At 43.1% G+C, this 17,254-nt stretch overlaps 5 protein-coding genes and 1 long non-coding RNA gene across 6 annotated transcripts; 2 read left to right on the forward strand and 4 right to left on the reverse strand.

Annotated features, from left to right (window-relative positions):
* Nucleotides 1–28: 28 nt before the first annotated feature.
* Nucleotides 29–7,414, reverse strand: LOC136198799 (TBC1 domain family member 2B-like). The gene is made up of 34 exons (XM_065988844.1): nt 6,892–7,414; nt 6,712–6,833; nt 6,629–6,665; nt 6,548–6,581; nt 6,433–6,501; nt 6,302–6,373; nt 6,168–6,240; nt 6,044–6,118; nt 5,945–5,990; nt 5,843–5,888; nt 5,744–5,782; nt 5,629–5,694; nt 5,523–5,576; nt 5,364–5,474; nt 5,266–5,316; nt 5,117–5,219; nt 5,011–5,069; nt 4,820–4,960; nt 4,700–4,769; nt 4,537–4,643; nt 4,396–4,484; nt 4,244–4,346; nt 4,076–4,187; nt 3,955–4,029; nt 3,837–3,901; nt 3,747–3,777; nt 3,648–3,686; nt 3,506–3,601; nt 3,245–3,454; nt 3,121–3,185; nt 3,004–3,070; nt 2,769–2,948; nt 2,633–2,710; nt 29–2,580 (listed from the first exon to the last, which is right to left on the reverse strand). The coding sequence occupies exons 1-34, from the start codon at nt 7,268–7,270 to the stop codon at nt 2,476–2,478; spliced, it is 3,069 nt and encodes a 1,022-aa protein (XP_065844916.1). The 5' UTR covers nt 7,271–7,414; the 3' UTR covers nt 29–2,475.
* Nucleotides 6,881–8,083, forward strand: LOC136198813 (MOB kinase activator 3C-like). The gene is made up of 8 exons (XM_065988860.1): nt 6,881–6,925; nt 6,976–7,173; nt 7,240–7,333; nt 7,390–7,453; nt 7,509–7,578; nt 7,631–7,746; nt 7,805–7,891; nt 7,939–8,083. Exons 3-8 carry the CDS (start codon nt 7,317–7,319, stop codon nt 7,966–7,968), a joined length of 384 nt encoding a protein of 127 aa, XP_065844932.1. The 5' UTR covers nt 6,881–6,925; nt 6,976–7,173; nt 7,240–7,316; the 3' UTR covers nt 7,969–8,083.
* On the reverse strand, nt 7,921–10,769 carry LOC136198807 (26S proteasome regulatory subunit 6A-B-like). The gene is made up of 17 exons (XM_065988852.1): nt 10,524–10,769; nt 10,112–10,468; nt 9,981–10,061; nt 9,868–9,930; nt 9,752–9,814; nt 9,676–9,702; nt 9,545–9,625; nt 9,387–9,496; nt 9,242–9,332; nt 9,117–9,189; nt 8,999–9,069; nt 8,909–8,947; nt 8,746–8,853; nt 8,542–8,695; nt 8,318–8,490; nt 8,208–8,265; nt 7,921–8,156 (listed from the first exon to the last, which is right to left on the reverse strand). The coding sequence occupies exons 2-17, from the start codon at nt 10,148–10,150 to the stop codon at nt 8,104–8,106; spliced, it is 1,284 nt and encodes a 427-aa protein (XP_065844924.1). The 5' UTR covers nt 10,151–10,468; nt 10,524–10,769; the 3' UTR covers nt 7,921–8,103.
* LOC136198817 (uncharacterized) lies at nt 10,193–10,984 on the forward strand. The gene is made up of 2 exons (XR_010672873.1): nt 10,193–10,477; nt 10,553–10,984. It is a non-coding gene; the product is annotated as an uncharacterized lncRNA (long non-coding RNA).
* LOC136198803 (leucine-rich repeat protein SHOC-2-like) lies at nt 10,856–13,615 on the reverse strand. The gene is made up of 17 exons (XM_065988848.1): nt 13,428–13,615; nt 13,260–13,331; nt 13,154–13,183; nt 12,978–13,101; nt 12,855–12,916; nt 12,703–12,798; nt 12,518–12,638; nt 12,257–12,459; nt 12,080–12,184; nt 11,956–12,024; nt 11,857–11,902; nt 11,739–11,804; nt 11,535–11,681; nt 11,416–11,485; nt 11,292–11,359; nt 11,061–11,230; nt 10,856–11,005 (listed from the first exon to the last, which is right to left on the reverse strand). The coding sequence occupies exons 1-17, from the start codon at nt 13,596–13,598 to the stop codon at nt 10,961–10,963; spliced, it is 1,665 nt and encodes a 554-aa protein (XP_065844920.1). The 5' UTR covers nt 13,599–13,615; the 3' UTR covers nt 10,856–10,960.
* A 100-nt stretch (nt 13,616–13,715) lies between these two features.
* On the reverse strand, nt 13,716–17,223 carry LOC136198801 (EF-hand calcium-binding domain-containing protein 4B-like). Its single transcript, XM_065988846.1, has 14 exons — nt 16,504–17,223; nt 16,254–16,400; nt 16,105–16,195; nt 15,869–16,045; nt 15,699–15,814; nt 15,579–15,644; nt 15,466–15,532; nt 15,314–15,414; nt 14,539–15,251; nt 14,395–14,476; nt 14,228–14,342; nt 14,046–14,174; nt 13,913–13,989; nt 13,716–13,858 (listed from the first exon to the last, which is right to left on the reverse strand). Exons 1-14 carry the CDS (start codon nt 17,169–17,171, stop codon nt 13,753–13,755), a joined length of 2,655 nt encoding a protein of 884 aa, XP_065844918.1. The 5' UTR covers nt 17,172–17,223; the 3' UTR covers nt 13,716–13,752.
* Nucleotides 17,224–17,254: the final 31 nt, after the last annotated feature.

A 17,254-nucleotide genomic window follows, 5' to 3' on the forward strand; every position in this document is an offset into this window, starting at 1 on the left:
GCGTAAAGACCCGCCCTTGTGACGTCTATAATGTACATTGGTAATAATTTTGTATACAACAACGATAGTTCTTCATGGTAAAAAAAGAAAAATTTAACATTCGAATACGTCAATGGTTTCTGAGATGTTTCGATCGCCTTCCTGACCAGCGATCTCTTTGTCGTCTTCGTCCTCTTCTATGACTACTTCCGGCCTGCGTGGTCCGTCAGTGCTATTAGTTTCCACAGGCGAAACAAAGAACTGTGCAGCGTCATCTTTGGATTGGACTGCAATTGGCTTTTTGTCGCTGCCAAATCCGAGATACAGATTGGGAGGATTGGCTGACTGGAAAAAAATATTGCCATTGATCTGCTTTTTTAGAAATATTGCTTTGACGTCAGCTAGAAAGATACCATCACCGAGTTCATCATCTCTGAAATTTCTAAGAGCAAATGTCGCCGGCTGAGTAGAGGAAAGTGTCACAAACCAATTCCCCTCAGAAAATCCCAAACTTTTAATGTTATACGAAGGCCCTATGGGAAAAGCCAGGAGCTGCCACTGAGCTCCGTAAAACGACGTTTGACCGTTCGGAGTAGTCGTCAAACTCCCGTCGCCATTCGCAACGAGGAGCTCGCCGGCCTGCGAACTCAGTGGATTCGAAGACGTGCCAAAATAATGAAGGGTGTCAGGCTCGCTAGCGCAACAAAACGGTGATGACTCCTGCAGTCTATTGAACCTCAGCGACGTTCGTGTAATAATAACTTGCTCTTCAAGGGCGTTAGACATCATAATTGATGATCGACTTCTCAGTTGAGACTGTTGTTTCAATAAGGGCAGGGCTGCGAATATATACGCGCAGAGCGAAGGGCGTTGCCACACACTTCCCCTGATAAACTTTATCCAAGCTTCCGGCTCTCATTTTGGTTTGCAGGCGGAACTACGTGGGAGTCGGAATACGTCATCTGGCCGACCTCAGAGTCTCGGGTGACCTTTACCGGCCGCAACTTTAGAGATCGTGTTTCCTTGGTTTTTCCTCTATCTATACCCGCTTGGGGACACATGGCAACGTTACTACTACGCGTTCCCTTCCTAATCGTCGCAGTTGCGCTTTCAGAAACGCCGCCACTCTATCGTACGTACACGTAAACGCAAACTGAAACCAATGACGTCAAAAGATTCTTAGGGAGTTGTTCTATCTCGCACGATCCGTGGATCGCAAACGCAACGCCTCTACCAAATCTAAATAAGAACGTCACGAAGACGTCATGTCCGTCTCAGTTCCGAACCCCCATGTGTGGGTGTCAGGGAAGCCGATGCAAATTTATCGTCGGAAGTTCTAACGGTCAAGGTACAGTACACGAGAACAATAGCATATTTTTTTTGAGTAATCGAAAGAGGATTTCCTGTTTATTACAACAGTTCACCCCCACGTGGAGTGCCAAACCGTTGGCCATTATCTAATGGTTCCCACAGAGGACGTTCTCAAAAGAAGGGCAAGGGTAGTTCCGTTGGGGAAAAAATTAGGGCCGTTCGTTTGCAACATCTGCGCAAGTCCGGTACCTGATATCATATGGAAAGCAAAAGGAGGCATTTCCTCTCGCGCCAAATGCCGAACGAACGAACGAGGTTTCGCCGAATTGATTCTACCCAACGCCACAGAGGACAACGCGTACGCGTGCGTGGCGACGAACGCCGTGGGAACGATCACGTTAGAAAAAAACGACTGGAATTTCATAGTCGAATCCCAGAAAATCGAACCGACTCCTTCCAACCCGGCAATCGCTTCCCGAAAAGGAAATCCAATCACCACACCCATAATTGCCTGCGGTACGTTTCTATGCGTCATTTTCCTAACCGGAATGATACTACTACGTTGTGCAATAATAAAACGGAGACGACACGTGGAAGGAAGTATCCCAATGGGGGTCGAAGACTCGCAGCCATTTTTAGGTAACCTACTTTTAAATATGCATGATGAAATATGAAACTATGAGGGTTAGATTCCGCGAACGTCGTCTGTTCCAATGACATCACTATCTATCTATCCTACGACGACGATCACGCGCAATTGGCTCGCGCTCTCGCCGCCTCTCTCCGAATGAAACACGGGTTCGATTGTCGACTGTTCGACTTCTACGAACACGAAGCGGCCGTCGCGTCCGTTCCCGAATGGATAGTGCGAGAAATAGCGAAAGCCGACGCAATCATTGTCGTGTGTAGTGCAATTTATAAGAAAATCGTCGAGGGGGAGGACGTCGACTCGCGACGAACGCGAGCCGAGTGGAATCACATTCAAGCGCGTTTGTATAGCGAAGGGACGAATTGTTGCGTACCTGTTTTTGTGACGTCTTCATCCGGGGGTCTACCGTTGCCGCTAGAAACGGCCGATCCGCTCAAGTGGCCGGATGAGGAGAATCGTCTCGTTCGAAGATTGCAAAAATTCGGAGAGGAAAACGCCTCTAAAATTATAAAAAATGAAGAAGAAACGAATTTTGCTTATTGACATTCGTCGTCGCTGCCGACGCTCTTGAGAGGAGAATGAGCGGCGCTTTTGTCAGTCTGGTATCTGAGTCGAACGTTCTCCAACTCAGTTAGCTCAGCCTACGCGTAGGAATTCAAATAAACATACTCCCTAATAATAAATTATATATACTGTGACTGTTGCCATATGCGTTGCTCGTTTGCTAATAATATTTCTCATTGGAAACGGATTCATCTCGACGAAAGCGGTCTGGAAGGATTTGAGTTACTCCCTCTCCCCTCCCTCCCTTCTAGACTCTGTTTCGTACGTGTGATAGTTTTCTAAGATCGATTGCTTTGAGTGCGAGATTGCGCGTTTCGTTGAAAAGGGACGGCGAACTGTTGCAGGCGAGCAACGCCTCTTCGTTCATTTTGAATAGGGCCAAGGCGAAGCGAAAGAGAATTTTCGAGCCTTCGTAGAGAAAGCTGTCCCAAATTCGCAAACTCGTCTTCATGAGAAAAATAAATATTTAATTTAATTTAATGCGGTAATTGATAGTGTACCTCGATTGGAGTATTATCAACAAAAATAGTTAGAAACCAATTGAAAGTAATAAGAGATAAATCAATGCTAAGAAATTCACCGTAGAAAACTTGTGGCTAATCTACTGTATCTCTTACCCATGGGCTTCAAAGTGAGAACTAAGTCGAGGCAATTTTTCACCGAGAATATCGCGAAAAACACGCTAAAATAAAATCCCCTATCTATCTAATCATTATTGATTCGTAACTGAGAAGACGTCACCTGATCGACTTGGGATGCCAATAGGCTTTGATTATAATAGTCTCGTGGAAGAAGCTTTTCCCTATCTATAATCGCAACCAAGCACCAGAACGCGTCCTCTTCATCCATATAGAGAAGAGCAACGGCGGCGAGCCGATTGATTCCCTGGCAATAGCCCACGGACGGATTATGACAGCTGTACGCTCGCAAGACATTACGCAGTTTTTGAATCTGCGTAAGGAGTCAATTAAGAAATTAAATACGTCGTTTTTTCTTTTGTACTCCTGCTGCGTGAGGGTTGTCGTAGTGTTTGTTGTTGGGCATTGTTCGTAGTAAATCTAGCTCGATTTGTTTGAAGAAAACAGCGGAGCCAGCGGCCTAGAGTGGGAGCTATTTATTAAGTAGTGAGTGCGTTTAGACTGACGTGTTTTTGCTTCACGAGCTTTGCGTAGTATCCCTTTCTCTAAGAATATAGAAGAACGGTTATTTTAATTCGGGTGCTCGGGTCTTTAATTAAAGATACTTTGACGTCTTGGGTATAGAAATTGATGCACCTCGAGAAGAATTTTCATGTTGCAAGTGTTACGTCAGATTTTTTGGTTTTTATCCTTACTGTACCCAAACTTCGCTTCGATGTTCGTGCGGAATTCCACCACGAATCAATTGCTTTAGCTCATTCTACGAAAAACTCTTATTCATATTAGGTAAGCGAATTTGATTTATCTACTAACTGTTCGCTCAAATTCTCGTTTGCCTCTCTGAAGTAAATAATTCTCCCAACGAACCAAATGCCCCGTGTCGGTATCCTAATGTATGTCTGGTCGAAAAATAATTTAATTTGACTTCGTTTACTTCGAGCTGCTGTGACTGTTCGCGCAAATGCTGAACGACGCTCGGAATAGCGTCGCGCTTATCTCCTTGCACCGTTCTACGAAAGCCGTATTGATCTACCCCCTCGTCTTGACTAAAAAACGACAATGAATCCCTTCTAAGTATCTCTGTCTTTTTTTTCTACTGTACCCTTCATTGTTTTCATCTCCGAAATTTAAATCAGACGACATGGCGTCTTCTAGTAGTCTAGATATCTGTTCCTGGCTAAGGCCCTCGTCTTCGGTTCCTCCTCCTAGGCGAAGGAAAATCAGCGAGTGTTCCAATAGCGTCGATTTTCTTGCCTCCACGTTTGGGCTTATTGATTTCTTCTAATAGCAACAAATTCTGACTTTTTACTTTGCAAAGTTCCGATTCGACGCGAAGCAATTTACTAATTGGGAATTCTATATACCTATCCTATACATTTTTCGACTCTATTTTACTCTGCTATTGCCGTGCGCGTTTCTTCGTCGTCCTCTCGCAATCGACTCAATTCCAAAACTTCGCTATTTAGAAACGAATTCTGCATTTTGTAGCACTCGCACGTATCCTAACTCCCAATTATTATTATTATATTAATCCTCTCTACTCTTCTTCTAAATCGACCTTCATTGATTGCAAATCCGCTACGAGCTGCTGCCTTTCTGCCAGAGCAGCCCTACTCGTTTCCCCGCCCCTAAACAATACATTATACTCCTGATCCGATCTACGTATTTAATTTCGTACTCTCTACTGGCCCCTCCCCTTTTCTGCTCCAATTCAAATATTTGATTCGTTAGATTCATCACCACTTCGTCTTTCGCCGCGAGCATCTCTTGAAACATGGATATTTGCTCTTGCGTATCGTCTAGCTTGCGTTTCAACTCCCTTTGACCTCCAAAATCAATACCATAAATAAGACTCGGTACGTTATCTACATGGCATTCTGCTCCGCTTCGATTTTTTGCTCTTCTAGAACTTGTTTTTCCATTTCGACCTTCATTCCTTTATATATTATGACGTCAGATTTTTTCTCTGTCGCACCTGAACGATTTTGTGATCTCGTTTCACTAAAAGACGAAGTCGCTCTTGCTCCGTTTCGCTGGCAATGAACTGCTCAGAAGCAAATTTTTCGATTTCGACGTCACTGAAATAAAATCGCGAGTAAATAAATTCAAAATTTTTCTCTCTACCTCAATTGTTTTCTGAGGTTTTTGATGACTTCGTTCTTGGCCAAAATTTCCCTGAAAACTTTGTTATGTATAATCTAGAAGGATTATTCAACTATTACCTTTCCATTGCCTCATTATCGTCTTGCAAAGTGATAAGGGTCGCTTCCTGACCGGTTTTTGAGCTCGAATCGTCTTTAGATTCAATCACAACCAATTCCGTTTCAGAAGGCCTAAAAACATTAATTAAAAATTTCCCCCTTGAATCTCTACACGCGTACTTTCTCATTGGCTTTCTTTTCCAAATGGAATCAATAGAGAAGCTACTAAGTAGTCTATTCAAAGATAATTGATTATTTATTGATTTCTTGAGTGAATTTTCTCTACGTTTTCTTTTTTCCCGCCACAACGTCCTCCGCCGAATCTGGCTGGAGTTTCGACAGCTCAGAAGATCTGAAAACTCAAAAATTAGGCAAATTTTAAAACGCGTTTCTCTACGTACCTCTGGGCTGTACTCGTCTTTGAGCCCGAGCCAATAGCACTTGAAAAAAAATACAAATTAGTTATAACACGTAGCGGGTCTAAAATAAAATTCTTTTACGGAGTTATAGGTTCATTGAGAAATGACCAATCAACGCCAAATTCCTCTGAGAGAGCAAGGGATTAACAAACTATTAATTCATTGATTTTTTGGTGGACTTACCTGGTAATAGAGATGTCTTTGTAGAACCTGTTAGTCCCCCTTGAGCCTGAGAGAAATACTCTAATTTATATACCAAATAAAAATATTATTTTTTTCTACAATTTGACGTTCGTGTTTTCGCGTTGCATCGGCTGGATTTCGGAGTCTTCTGCGACTAAAATCTCTACGTCGTTCCTTGGGAGAATTCAGATAAATAATTCAATTCAAATCCGTTTGCTCTTACGCTCAATTCTTTAAGCCAAAAATCCATAGAACTTTTGCTTTGAGCTTGGAGCTGATAATCGCGACCTTCCACACTGTGTAAAATTAATTAATTAATTAATTAAAGCCCCCCGTCCCTCTCCCAAAAATTCAAACCAAATTCTGAATTGTCCTTTGTCTAACGTTTCCACGTCATATGCAAAAGAAGCTTTAGAAATATTTATAGATCTAATTAAAACGAGATTTTGAATTTTTAAAATTTTTCCCACGCGCGCGTTTTCCTTTACCCCAAGGGTACGAAATCCTGAGGACTTCGATAGTAAAATAAAAGACATCGACGATCGTCGAAAATAAACCTATTAGTAGTGATTATGCGATGATGACGTAGGAGGGATTACGCACCATCGATTTCTCCACAATTTGAGAGGCCCCTTTGCTAAAAACTAAATATTTGACGCTGAAACGTTGATTTTACCGACTTGCCTCCTTGTTTCATCATGTAGCCGCTCAGGAGCGGTTTCTGCAAATTCGTTACGTCGTTTGCGGGGCCCGGATTGGACGCCTACCTCCGATTTCAATGATGCCGGAAGCGTTTCCGATTGCCTGCCGTGGCGATAAGGATCTGCACTATCATTCGAATCTTGCATCGTCGAATCGGACGATTTTCGAAGCAGCATCGCGATGAGTACTGCAGAAGCTCGCGTGCGTTAGTTATGCACGTGACTCTACAGTTGACGTGTACCTACGATGGCTTTTGCAGGCTTTTTCAACCGCGAGAAGGTTTGCCGGCTGTTCTCGCGATTTCTTTACGAAATCTCCATTGCTTCTAGACATTTCGACCCAAGAAAAAATTCGAAGAAGGCTCTCTAAAGCAACAACTGCACAAGAAGGCCGAAGTGATGATGAATGCATGGGCGTGGACTTTTTCGATTTCTCCGCGTAGGCGTCACTAAACGCTGGACTCGATCTTCGTCGAGCCGTCGAATTGCCAGTCGGCGAAAGCCTCGACGACTGGATCGCCGTACACGGTGAGAAAACGCCGTAGAAATGACAAATTCCCGTTGTAGTACGGGAACTCGTACTTTCGGTATTAGTCGTCGATTTTTTCAATCGAATCAACCTCATATACGGTACGATTGCCGAAGCGTGCACGGCGAAATCGTGTCCTACAATGTCGGGCGGACCTAAGTGAGAAAAAGAACTAAAAACCTCAGTGACAGTGACTCTAGCGCGCGCGCTAACAGATACGAATACAAATGGGCCGACGGCGAAAAATTCAAAAAGCCAGCGAGTTTACCCGCACACGAAGTAGAGAGAGCAAATTCAAAACTAAATTCAATAAATAATCAAAATAAATTATCAGTACATAACGCATTTGATGGAGTGGGTCGAAAAACAAATCAACAACGAAGATGTTTTTCCGTCAAATCCGGGTATTTAATAAACACGTGATATTTTTAATTAATTAATTAATTAATCATTAAGGCGTGCCCTTTCCTAAAACGTATCAGGGTATATGCAAGAAGATTTTGACGCGTCTTTTCCGCGTGTTCGTCCACGTGTACATACATCATTTCGATAAGATTGTTAGCATAGGAGCGGTAGGTTCTATTTAGCCAATGGAATAAGGACTACAAAAAAAATTTGTTGGGGATTTAGGAGGCACATGTGAACACTTGCTACAAGCACTTTTACTACTTCGTACGAACGTTCAAACTGGTCGATCCCAAGGAAATAGAACCACTGGTATTTAATTACACATGCCTTAATTTCTATTGATTTATTCGCTTTAGAGGGAGATGTCCGAGAAAATTTGCAAATAAACCAATCAACTCTTTTTTTTGCTCGCTAAATATTTTGTAGTACACGGGGGTGTGACAGTTTTTGTATCCAGTGAGAACTAGACTACATACAAACAACAAAGACTGATAAAACGTACCTTGCGTCACGCACTGGCTCTATAGATAGTAGTTCATGCTGCTTTTCTTCTTGGCCTGGACCTCCATAATACCTTCGAATAGATACAATACTAATTATTGCGTATTATATATTAATTACGCACCTTCCATATAATCTTCATGGGATAGTTTCTTCGCTTCTCTTCTCAAAGCAATCATTCCCTAAGAATAAATGAACTAAATCTTAATTTTATGATTTATTATTTAATCTTACTGCTTCGACGCAGACGGCTTTGAGTTGGGCGCCGTTGAAGTCGTCCGTACAGCGGGCCAATTCTTCGAAATTCACTTTTGAGTTCAGATTCATTTTTCGCGAGTGAATCTGCAATATCCGGGCCCTCGCTGTTTCATCAGGAATTGGAAATTCGATTTTTCGATCCAGCCTCCCTGAATCGTTAAAAAATAGACAAGGAATTCAATTATTAATAAATTTCCGACCAGATCTCAATAGAGCAGGATCGAGAATATCAACGCGATTTGTAGCAGCAATCACTTTGATATTAACATTGGAACTGAATCCATCGAGTTGATTCAACAATTCCAACATGGTTCTTTGAACTTCGCGATCCCCAGCCTTTTCGCTATCAAACCTCTAAATAATTCAATTAAAATAGCTGATTAATATTATGTATTGATAATTGCCTTTGTCCCTATGGCATCTAATTCGTCAATAAAGATAATAGCCGGGGCTTTTTCTTTAGCGAGAGCAAAGGCGTCGCGAACTAATTTGGCACCATCCCCAATAAACATCTAATAAAATTTAAATTATTTATCTTATTAGTCAGCTGACTAATTAATTAATTACCTGAACCAATTGAGGCCCGGCAAGTTTCAAAAACGTCGACTGTATACAATTATTATTATTATTATTTAATTAAAAAATAATTATTTCTGCCTTTGTTTGAGCTGCACATGCGCGCGCTAGCAGCGTCTTTCCAGTACCCGGAGGTCCATAGAGCAGAACACCTGACCACAAAAAAACAATTAAAAATGTTTCTAATTAGTAACAGTACCTTTTGGTGGCTGAATTCCAAGATTATCAAAACGCTCTTTGTGTTTGATAGGAAGAACAATGGCTTCAATAAGCTAAACACCTCCAAAAATTAAATCGATTGAGAATTATTAATAATTATCCTGCCTCTTGTATCTGCTTGTCTAAACCCCCTATGTCATTGTACGTCTCTGTGGGACGTTCATCTACTTCCATGGCCTTCACTCTGCTATCATATCTAAAATTCAAAATATTAGGTGTTTGACGTCATTGCTCTCTGCTTTTTTCTTACTCAGCTGGAAGTTTTTCCAGAATCAAGTAAGAGTCTTTATTCACGCCGACTAAATCTCCCGGTTTCAAATCTTCGGGTTCGACGAGACCAATCACAGGCAAAAAATACGTCTTCGCAAAATTAATTAGTTATTATTATATTAATTAATTAATGTATGCCTGTCTTGTTGACGTTTTGATGACGGCACATTTTCCTTTTCGCTGTGAATCCAAATCCACATTGGCTCCTTCCTCTTCAGCCTAAATTAAATATTTTCAATAATCATCATCATTTTTATTTAATCTGTTACGTCATCTTGAGGATCCACGTCAAGAAGCTAATTAAAAAAATTCCATACAATGTATCCAAAATTTGTTTCTCATTACCTCGATTATGTTTGACACCAAATACGGAAGTGTTTTATTGACTTTAATTTTTTCAGCGTTTTCCTGAAATCGAAAAGAAATCTTCAAAAGTCAAATTCGATATTTTTAGTTCTGACTTTAATTTTCTCCTTTTGCGTGAGTAGTTCGTGACCCAGTCTTTGGACTTCGCTTTTCATGATCTTAGATAGCATATCTAATGTCGCTGAAGTCGATTTTGTAGCGTTTTCACCTTGATTTCGGTCTCGAGCAATCGCGTCCTTCCTACGATGTCATCCGTGCCCATACGAAGGATTTCCTCGTCGAGAATCTCCTAAACAAGTCAATCAAAATACAAAGAAGTGCATAGAGGAAGCGTAGAACCTCTCCATCCGTCCAAATCGCTCCATTGTTGCTGGCCATGCTTCTGTCGATTCGGCTTAGCGCACTTCGTCGTGACGTCAAGGAATATGATAGTGGGGAAACTCGCAAAAGCTCTGCGTCCTTTACTTCGCAGCAGCGACGAATTCATCATTTTATTCTCGTTCGAAACAGCCGCAGAAGTTCTCGGAAACGATAGCCGAATAGATAACAGCCGCACGTACGCGGAACTAATCCGTTTCGCCGCCAACTTCACTGGCAGTCGCGATGGCAACAGCGAGGAACTAGACTACTTCCTGAAAGCATTTCAATGTGCAAACTTGGCCCGCTCTCTCGCCCAAACGATGATTTCTAAATCCGCTACATTGGGTAAAAATTAGCAACAGCGAAAAAATTAGATACAAATACCTCGTACCCCGTAGAAGTCATTGCAACGTTTTCTAGCTGTCATGGCAACAGGTGCTATAGCACAAGGCGCTTTGACTCCGTGGCAAATCGTGTCTGTGGCCATAGAGGCAGGCATCAAAACTCTATCTAATAGAACTATTCCTGACAAGCGGAATACAACGAAGACGAGACTCGTTATAAAGTTATTCGGTGCGTTGACGTCAGTTGTCGTGGGGTCAGTGACGGCGGGACGCTACGGGGCTCTCGGTGGAATTCTAATGTGGGGAACGAGGGAATTTGCCTGTCAAGCGACAGCGCTCCTAAGCGCTATCGCGCTTCCTACGAAAGCGAGACAAATCGTAGCTTATTTAACAGTTTGACATATGCGTGTTTTTTTTATAGACTAGCTCTACGTTTATTCTCATATCTACGTCTCTCTAAAAGCGCTGTTTCTCGGTTGTAATCCTAACTAAATGACATTGCCCTGTAGGGCCCTTGCGTTCTCAAGTACTAACCCCAGAAACGTATAGAAAAAGAAAACGCGCGCGTTTAGGGGCCCCCTTACCATAATTATCGCCGATGGTCCCCCGTCGACGACTTGAGGCGGAAGACGTCCCAAGGGGCAGCCTTCGATGCTCATCAGAGCCAGTTTTCGACATAGGGCTAATTCGAAGGGAAGCATCTGCAAATTGGGGTTATCATTTAGATATAATTCTTCGAGGGACTCCAATGTTCCTGTGAAAAATAAACGAATTATTTTCACAATTAAAATTTGGGTATTATTATTATTATTAACCCATTTCTTCCGGAAGTTGAGTGAGATTATTTTCTCCCGCGCTGAAGTGTTTCAAGTTGACCAAATGACTAAAGAAAGAGAGAATGCCACAATGTTCGCTAATTAAAAAATGATTAATTTATACCCAATTCCTCTTGGCAATACTGTTAATCGATTGGATTGCACTGAGAGTTTCGTCAGCGAAGTGAGATACCCTGAATCTCCCGTATAAATTAATTTAGATTTAAATTTCTAAATCATTGCCTATTTCTGCTGGAAGAGATTCGAGACGATTTCCTTCTAAATCTAAGTGAATCAAATTGCAGAGGCCCCCAATGCTCTTTGGCAACAATTTGATGACGTTGTTGCTCAATATGAGGACCTCAAGTTTCGTCAAATGTTTTATATCATCTAATAATGGAGAGAAAATCAAGAGGAGAGGGCCCCCTTTTCTTTTTCGACGCTAACCAGGCAATTTAGAGATCTGATTCGACGCCAAATTTAGTTCCGTAATTTGAACCCAACTACCAAAATCTAACAACGCGTATTTTCCAATTAAAATCACCTATTTAGAAGATGCACCTACCTAAGGGAAGACTTGATATGAGATTGTCTTTCAAGTGAACTTTAGTCTAATGAAAAAATTAGTCAAAAAAAGCCCTGAATTTCTCAACGAAGCTCTAACCAATTTTTTTGCTTCAGAGAACACACCAAAGGGGACTATAGTAACCTTATTATGCTCAATACTAAAAGACTACCAGAAAAAAAGATGAATATTAGTAATTATTCTATATGTAGTGTGAACTGACAGTGAGTGGGCCAAATTGTGCCGGAGGACCAGACGGGAATTCTTCAAACTGATTCCTAGCTAATTGCAAACTACTACAATTCTTAAATCTCTTCAAAAGCCCCTCCTAGAGAAAGAGAGAAAGAGAGAAAGGGACTCAGAGAGGGGGGACCCCATATGATTTTTCTTTTCTTTTTACAGGGAGAGTCTTCAATTTGTTTTGTTCTATGTTGAATTCTTCCAAATCGGAACACTTTTCCAATTCGGCGGGGATTTCCCTGATGCGATTGTATCGAATTCCCAATCGTTTCAAACACGTTAAACAGCCAATCGTTTCCGGCAAGTCGACCAATTCGTTATGCTGGACGTCGAGCGTCACCAGCTGATTACAATTCCCAATAGCTATTAATTAAAATAATTAATCTACGGAGGGATCAAAGATTTTTTCAAGTTGCATTACAGTGTGGCAAGTGTTCGAGATGATTATGCGCTACATCGAGAACGGAGAGACACCTGAGATATCCAATTTCTTCAGGTAACTCCTTGAACTTATTCTCGCGCATACTCAGCGTGGTCAATTGCTAATAGATTAATCAAGGAAAAAATTATTTTGTTTTCTCGGAGATGCCTCCGTTCGTTTTGCACCGTCAAATTTTTAATTTCCGGGGTCAGCGACGTCACGCGATTAAAACGAAGGAAGAGAGTTTGTAGCGAACGAAGCTGATACACTACAAAAGGAACCTAGGCAAAGAGGAGTGACCCTATCATCCCTAATATATATTTTTAATTAAACGGACTTCCTTGAGCCTGTTATGTCTCAGATCGAGAACCTTGAGACATAGTAGAGACTCGGCTTCGTCTAATAAAATTAATTAATAGCGATTAATTAATTAAGAGAGCACTTGTTCGCGTTTATTTGCCTGGAAGAGACGAGAGCATGTTCTCGCTCAAAGCCAATATTTTCAAATTAAGAAGCGAGCTGATTTCGGGCGGCAACGTCGTCAGTCGATTCCCGTATAAATACATCTCCTCCAAGTGAGATAACTGAAAGAAAGAAAAAATTAAAAGACCACGCCCCCGCATCCATCTGACTCACTTCCTTGATGTATCGAGGCAATTCGGTTACCTATCATCAGAACCCGGAAGTAGCGGTTCCCCCGGGACCGGAAGCGAAGGCGCATTGCGCATATATGGAACCAAACCTCGCATCGACTCAAATCGAGTCTCATGTCGTGTTCCTCCTTGCATTTCGCCATCACTTTCTTCACGTCCTTCTACGAAACGAATGCGCGCGCGCGAGAAAAAAGAGAAAGAATTTCAAGATGGCGTCGCGGCGCCGCCGACGCGACGATTTCTCATCGATAACTCACCGCGACGCTCTTCTGTTCGGTCGTCGCGCCTCTCTGCTTCGGCGTGAGCGTCTTGACTTTCTGTCCGTCGCCCATATTCACCGTGACGCGCTTCGATCGAGCCGAAAACGCCGACGCACCGAGTCGCGGACTTTCGCTCTGATCGTGCTTGTTCTTCGTTTTCGCCGACATGCCGTTTTTCGGCGTCTATTGCGGTACAATACGTCGTACTACGGAGGAAAAGAATCTCGATTGTACGGGAACTCAAATCTCTTGCCCCTAATGAATAAATAAATACTGTAGCATAGTCGATATATAACTGATGTCCGGAAAATAGAATTATTTTCTAGCAGCTGCAGCCTTTTTTTTTCGCGACGACTGGTTTGTTTAGTATCAGCCCCCCATCGTTGACACTTTTGGCCAAGTCATCATCTTGATGAGATATGAGAAGTCTATAGAAAATAAATAACGAATTAAATAATAAAATGCATACGAATCGTTTCTACGTTGTTAATTGGTAGAGACTCTCTTCCATGTTGTGTCCACTGAAAGCGCTCACTTCCGAAAACGTGGCACCGTATTCCTTATAGAGAAAAAGGAATTTTCAAAGCAAATCCCACGCGTTTTAGTGACTTCTACCTCAGCCAAAGCAGCGCCTCTTTTCGTCGAGACAAAATCTCTGCCCAACCCACTCGATTCACCATCGCGAAGATCCGTCTTATTACCCAATATCATTAACGATATACTAGCATCAGACTTGTTTGAATCCTATTGTGCGTGAAAGCACAAAAATTGACGCAAAAAATAAAGACTTCACTTACCTCAATGTAAGCCACCCATTGTCGAATAGCCGTAAGGGACTCCCAATTCGTGACGTCGTACATACAAATAACACCATCCGCTTTACGAAAATACTGCCTACTTATGCTGTGATATCTAAAAAAAAAAACAGGGATACATACTCTAATAGAGTGAGTGCATCCGTTACCTTTCTTGACCAGCCGTGTCCCAGAATTGTATAGAGACAATTCCGGTGTCAAGTGCTACGGTTTTCGTGCGAAAATCCAACCCTTAGACATAGCCCCAAAACGTGAAAAAGTTTCCCCAATCGAACTACGTATCAACAACTCACCCACAGTTGACGCAACTGACACGCTGAACACTCCAGAACAAATGCGATCGATCCAACTCGTCTTACCGACGCCCGAACTGCCCGCCAGAACAACTTTGAAAACGCGATCAGGCAAAACGGCGATGCCACACTCTTCCTCCTCCTCCTCAACTTCGTTCTCCTCCCTCGGAGAAGCCCCATCTGTTCTCTCCTCGTCGCTATCGGCAACGCTCTCCTCCAACTTCGTCACGACTTGCTGCAACGTCTCCTCAGTGCTAATCTTTCGATTTTCTTCCCCTTTCTTATAATCTCGCGCCAGCGAACTCATTCGCTGCACTTTCGCCCTATCGCTCGGTCGAACGTCCTCCAACGTCTTCGCGCCGACGACGACGGGAATCGGCTTTCGTACGCGTCGCTGTCGCAACGACATCGATCGAAAGCCGCCGCGTTCGAACGGTCGAACGTAGAAATTCTCCGAAAAAATTTGCGACGACGACGAAGAGGGACGCGGCGGAAAAAAGTCGACGTCCGGTTGAGGCGACTTCGACTTCTCCGAGCAACTGTCGCGCGATAGAGCGCGAATTTCTTCCTCGTCGCTTTCTCGTAACGATTCCCGCGTTTGAAGACGGGGTACGACTTTTCCGACGTTTTTATGGCGAATTGTTGGACTTTGCGCGGCGTAGACGTCCGCTGCTATGAGTTCTTCCGCTGAAACTTCGCCGTGGATGACGATACTTTGAGAGGGAGGGGGGGAGACGTTTCTGAACGATTTGGGTTATAGATTCTTTTTTTTTACCCTTCTCCTGATCGGACGGGTCCCCGCGCTTCGACGTAGAGACTCATTAGGGATGGCTTGCTGCGAAGTCGACGAATTCTCTGCTCTTCGACTTCGGAGATCTGGTAAACGTCTACTAGGACTCTAATTGGGTTGTCCAATGTCGGACCCACCTGTGCGCCGATCGTATCTTCGTCGCTTTTGTCGAGGAGTTGACGCATTAGCTCGGAATTCAAAGCGCTAGTAGGAAAATTCAAAAAAATCGATTATACAGTGTATACGATACCTGTATTTGTCTTTTTCGTGTTTCAAGTCGCCTTTTAGTTTTGCTATGTCGGCGATCATGTCAACGCTGAGAAAATTAAAATATGAGTCGTGATTTTTTGATTGCACGTGTGTTGTTTACCTTGAGACTTTTTTGAAATTTTCTAATGATTTTTTGTCAACTTCGTCTCGTTCTTCGAGCGTTTTTCCGTTGCTCTTCTCCCTCTCTTCCAACTGGTTTTGTAGCCAAACGTTATTCTATAAAAATAAAACGTTTTTCGTATTATGCATAAGATTTATTTCTATGCATACCTTTTTATAGTCTTCCAATTGTTGTCTAGTTGCGTTCAACTCGAAATCCTTGTCACCCAATTGCCGAATTTGAGATTCCATTTGAGCCAATTTCTCCAAATAGTCGTCCACCTCCTTCTCCTTGTCTCGCACTTGTTTCAATAATTTCTCGCGAATTTTCATCTCGCAACGAGCACTCTATTTAATTAATAGAGAACGAATATTTTTTTCACGTAGACTTGAAGATTTTATTTTACTTCGGCTCTCGCTTCTTCTTCGGCGGCTTCGAGCTGCCACGTGGCCTCGTGATCCAAAGCCCGCACGTCATTTTCATACTGAGCAGATTGCCTAATAAAATTTACGTAGTCTTCTCTCTCTGTTGAAAAACAAAAAGATTTTTTTTCACCTTTTCATTACGTCTCTTAGGGCGTTGTTCTCCTCTTTCTGTTTCTTCATCTCCTGACTTACGACGATCATCATGTCGCGAAATGGACCCAATACTTCCGGATTCGAATGTTTCATCTCCTCCCAAATCTGCTGCAAGCGAGTCCCACTAAAAAAAAGAAACCCAATAGATATGCTTACGTCACATCCTCTAGGCTCTTTTTTAGGTAATATCTTCTAATCACATCTGTCTCTCTTCCCATCTACGTTACCTATTTCCACTGAAAGTATTTCCCGTACTGGCAACGGCGTCTTCCCACGCCAACTGACTTTCATAGACACCGAAATTAGCGGCTCCACTTCCTCCCCTATCATCCAAACTCGACACGCCACTCGTCTCAGATTCCTGATCTCCTCCTCCCCAACTCGACATCTCCCGCTCGAAATCGGCGCATGTGAGCAATCCATCGCCGTCCGAATCCAACTCGGCGAACAACGAATCGATGACGTCGCCACTCCAATCGAGCCCCGCCAAACGACATCCCATTTCCACGTCCGAACGATTCACGATTCCCTTCGCGTTCACGTCGCATAGGTCGAAGAGTTCGCGTGCCGTCCGATCGCCGGCGACTTCGGCGACGGAGCTCTTTCGACGACGCCGTCGCAATTCGACGACGGATGACGTCGGACCCGAAGGGGGGCTCCGACGTCGTTCCGCGTCGCGTTTCGACGCGGCGATGCGCGAATAGCCGTCGACGAATTCGTCGAAGGAGATTTTGCCGTCGCCGTTCTTGTCGAGCGCGTTGAACAGCTGTTCGATCTCCGTTCCGTCGTCGCGCGAGTCCAAGGCGAAAGCGAGGTCGTTTTTGTCGAAATAGCCGCGTCCGTCCGGATCGAGTCGTTCGAACATCGTCGACAGGTCGACTTCGTCGGACGCCATCGAGAAAGGACGAAAAAACGAACGCTATCTTCCGGAAAGTAAACACAATATGTATACGGGTACGGGGGATGACAGTTGTAACG

Source organism: Oscarella lobularis, chromosome 19 (assembly GCF_947507565.1).
Source record: "Oscarella lobularis chromosome 19, ooOscLobu1.1, whole genome shotgun sequence".
Lineage (NCBI taxonomy): Eukaryota > Metazoa > Porifera > Homoscleromorpha > Homosclerophorida > Oscarellidae > Oscarella > Oscarella lobularis.

Coding starts and splice junctions, on each gene's coding strand:
- LOC136198799 (XM_065988844.1), bottom strand. CDS start 7,270: ATGAGGTTGATTCGATTGAAAAAATCGACGACTAATACCGAAAGTACG. Junction 5,220..5,265: donor AACCTCAGAAAACAATTGAG/GTAGAGAGAAAA, acceptor ATTTTATTTCAG/TGACGTCGAAATCGAAAAAT. Junction 3,186..3,244: donor TGGCATCCCAAGTCGATCAG/GTGACGTCTTCT, acceptor ATTTTATTTTAG/CGTGTTTTTCGCGATATTCT.
- LOC136198813 (XM_065988860.1), top strand. Junction 7,454..7,508: donor CGAGTTTACCCGCACACGAA/GTAGAGAGAGCA, acceptor ATAAATTATCAG/TACATAACGCATTTGATGGA. Junction 7,892..7,938: donor CCAAGGAAATAGAACCACTG/GTATTTAATTAC, acceptor TATTCGCTTTAG/AGGGAGATGTCCGAGAAAAT.
- LOC136198807 (XM_065988852.1), bottom strand. CDS start 10,150: ATGGCCAGCAACAATGGAGCGATTTGGACGGATGGAGAG. Junction 9,070..9,116: donor TGGAATTCAGCCACCAAAAG/GTACTGTTACTA, acceptor TTTTGTGGTCAG/GTGTTCTGCTCTATGGACCT. Junction 8,157..8,207: donor CCATGAAGATTATATGGAAG/GTGCGTAATTAA, acceptor ATCTATTCGAAG/GTATTATGGAGGTCCAGGCC.
- LOC136198803 (XM_065988848.1), bottom strand. CDS start 13,598: ATGTCGGCGAAAACGAAGAACAAGCACGATCAGAGCGAAAGTCCGCGA. Junction 13,102..13,153: donor TGCCTCGATACATCAAGGAA/GTGAGTCAGATG, acceptor TCTTTCTTTCAG/TTATCTCACTTGGAGGAGAT. Junction 11,006..11,060: donor GACCATCGGCGATAATTATG/GTAAGGGGGCCC, acceptor TTCTGGGGTTAG/TACTTGAGAACGCAAGGGCC.
- LOC136198801 (XM_065988846.1), bottom strand. CDS start 17,171: ATGGCGTCCGACGAAGTCGACCTGTCGACGATGTTCGAACGACTCGAT. Junction 15,252..15,313: donor CCCGTCCGATCAGGAGAAGG/GTAAAAAAAAAG, acceptor TCCCTCTCAAAG/TATCGTCATCCACGGCGAAG. Junction 14,477..14,538: donor GTCAGTTGCGTCAACTGTGG/GTGAGTTGTTGA, acceptor GCTATGTCTAAG/GGTTGGATTTTCGCACGAAA.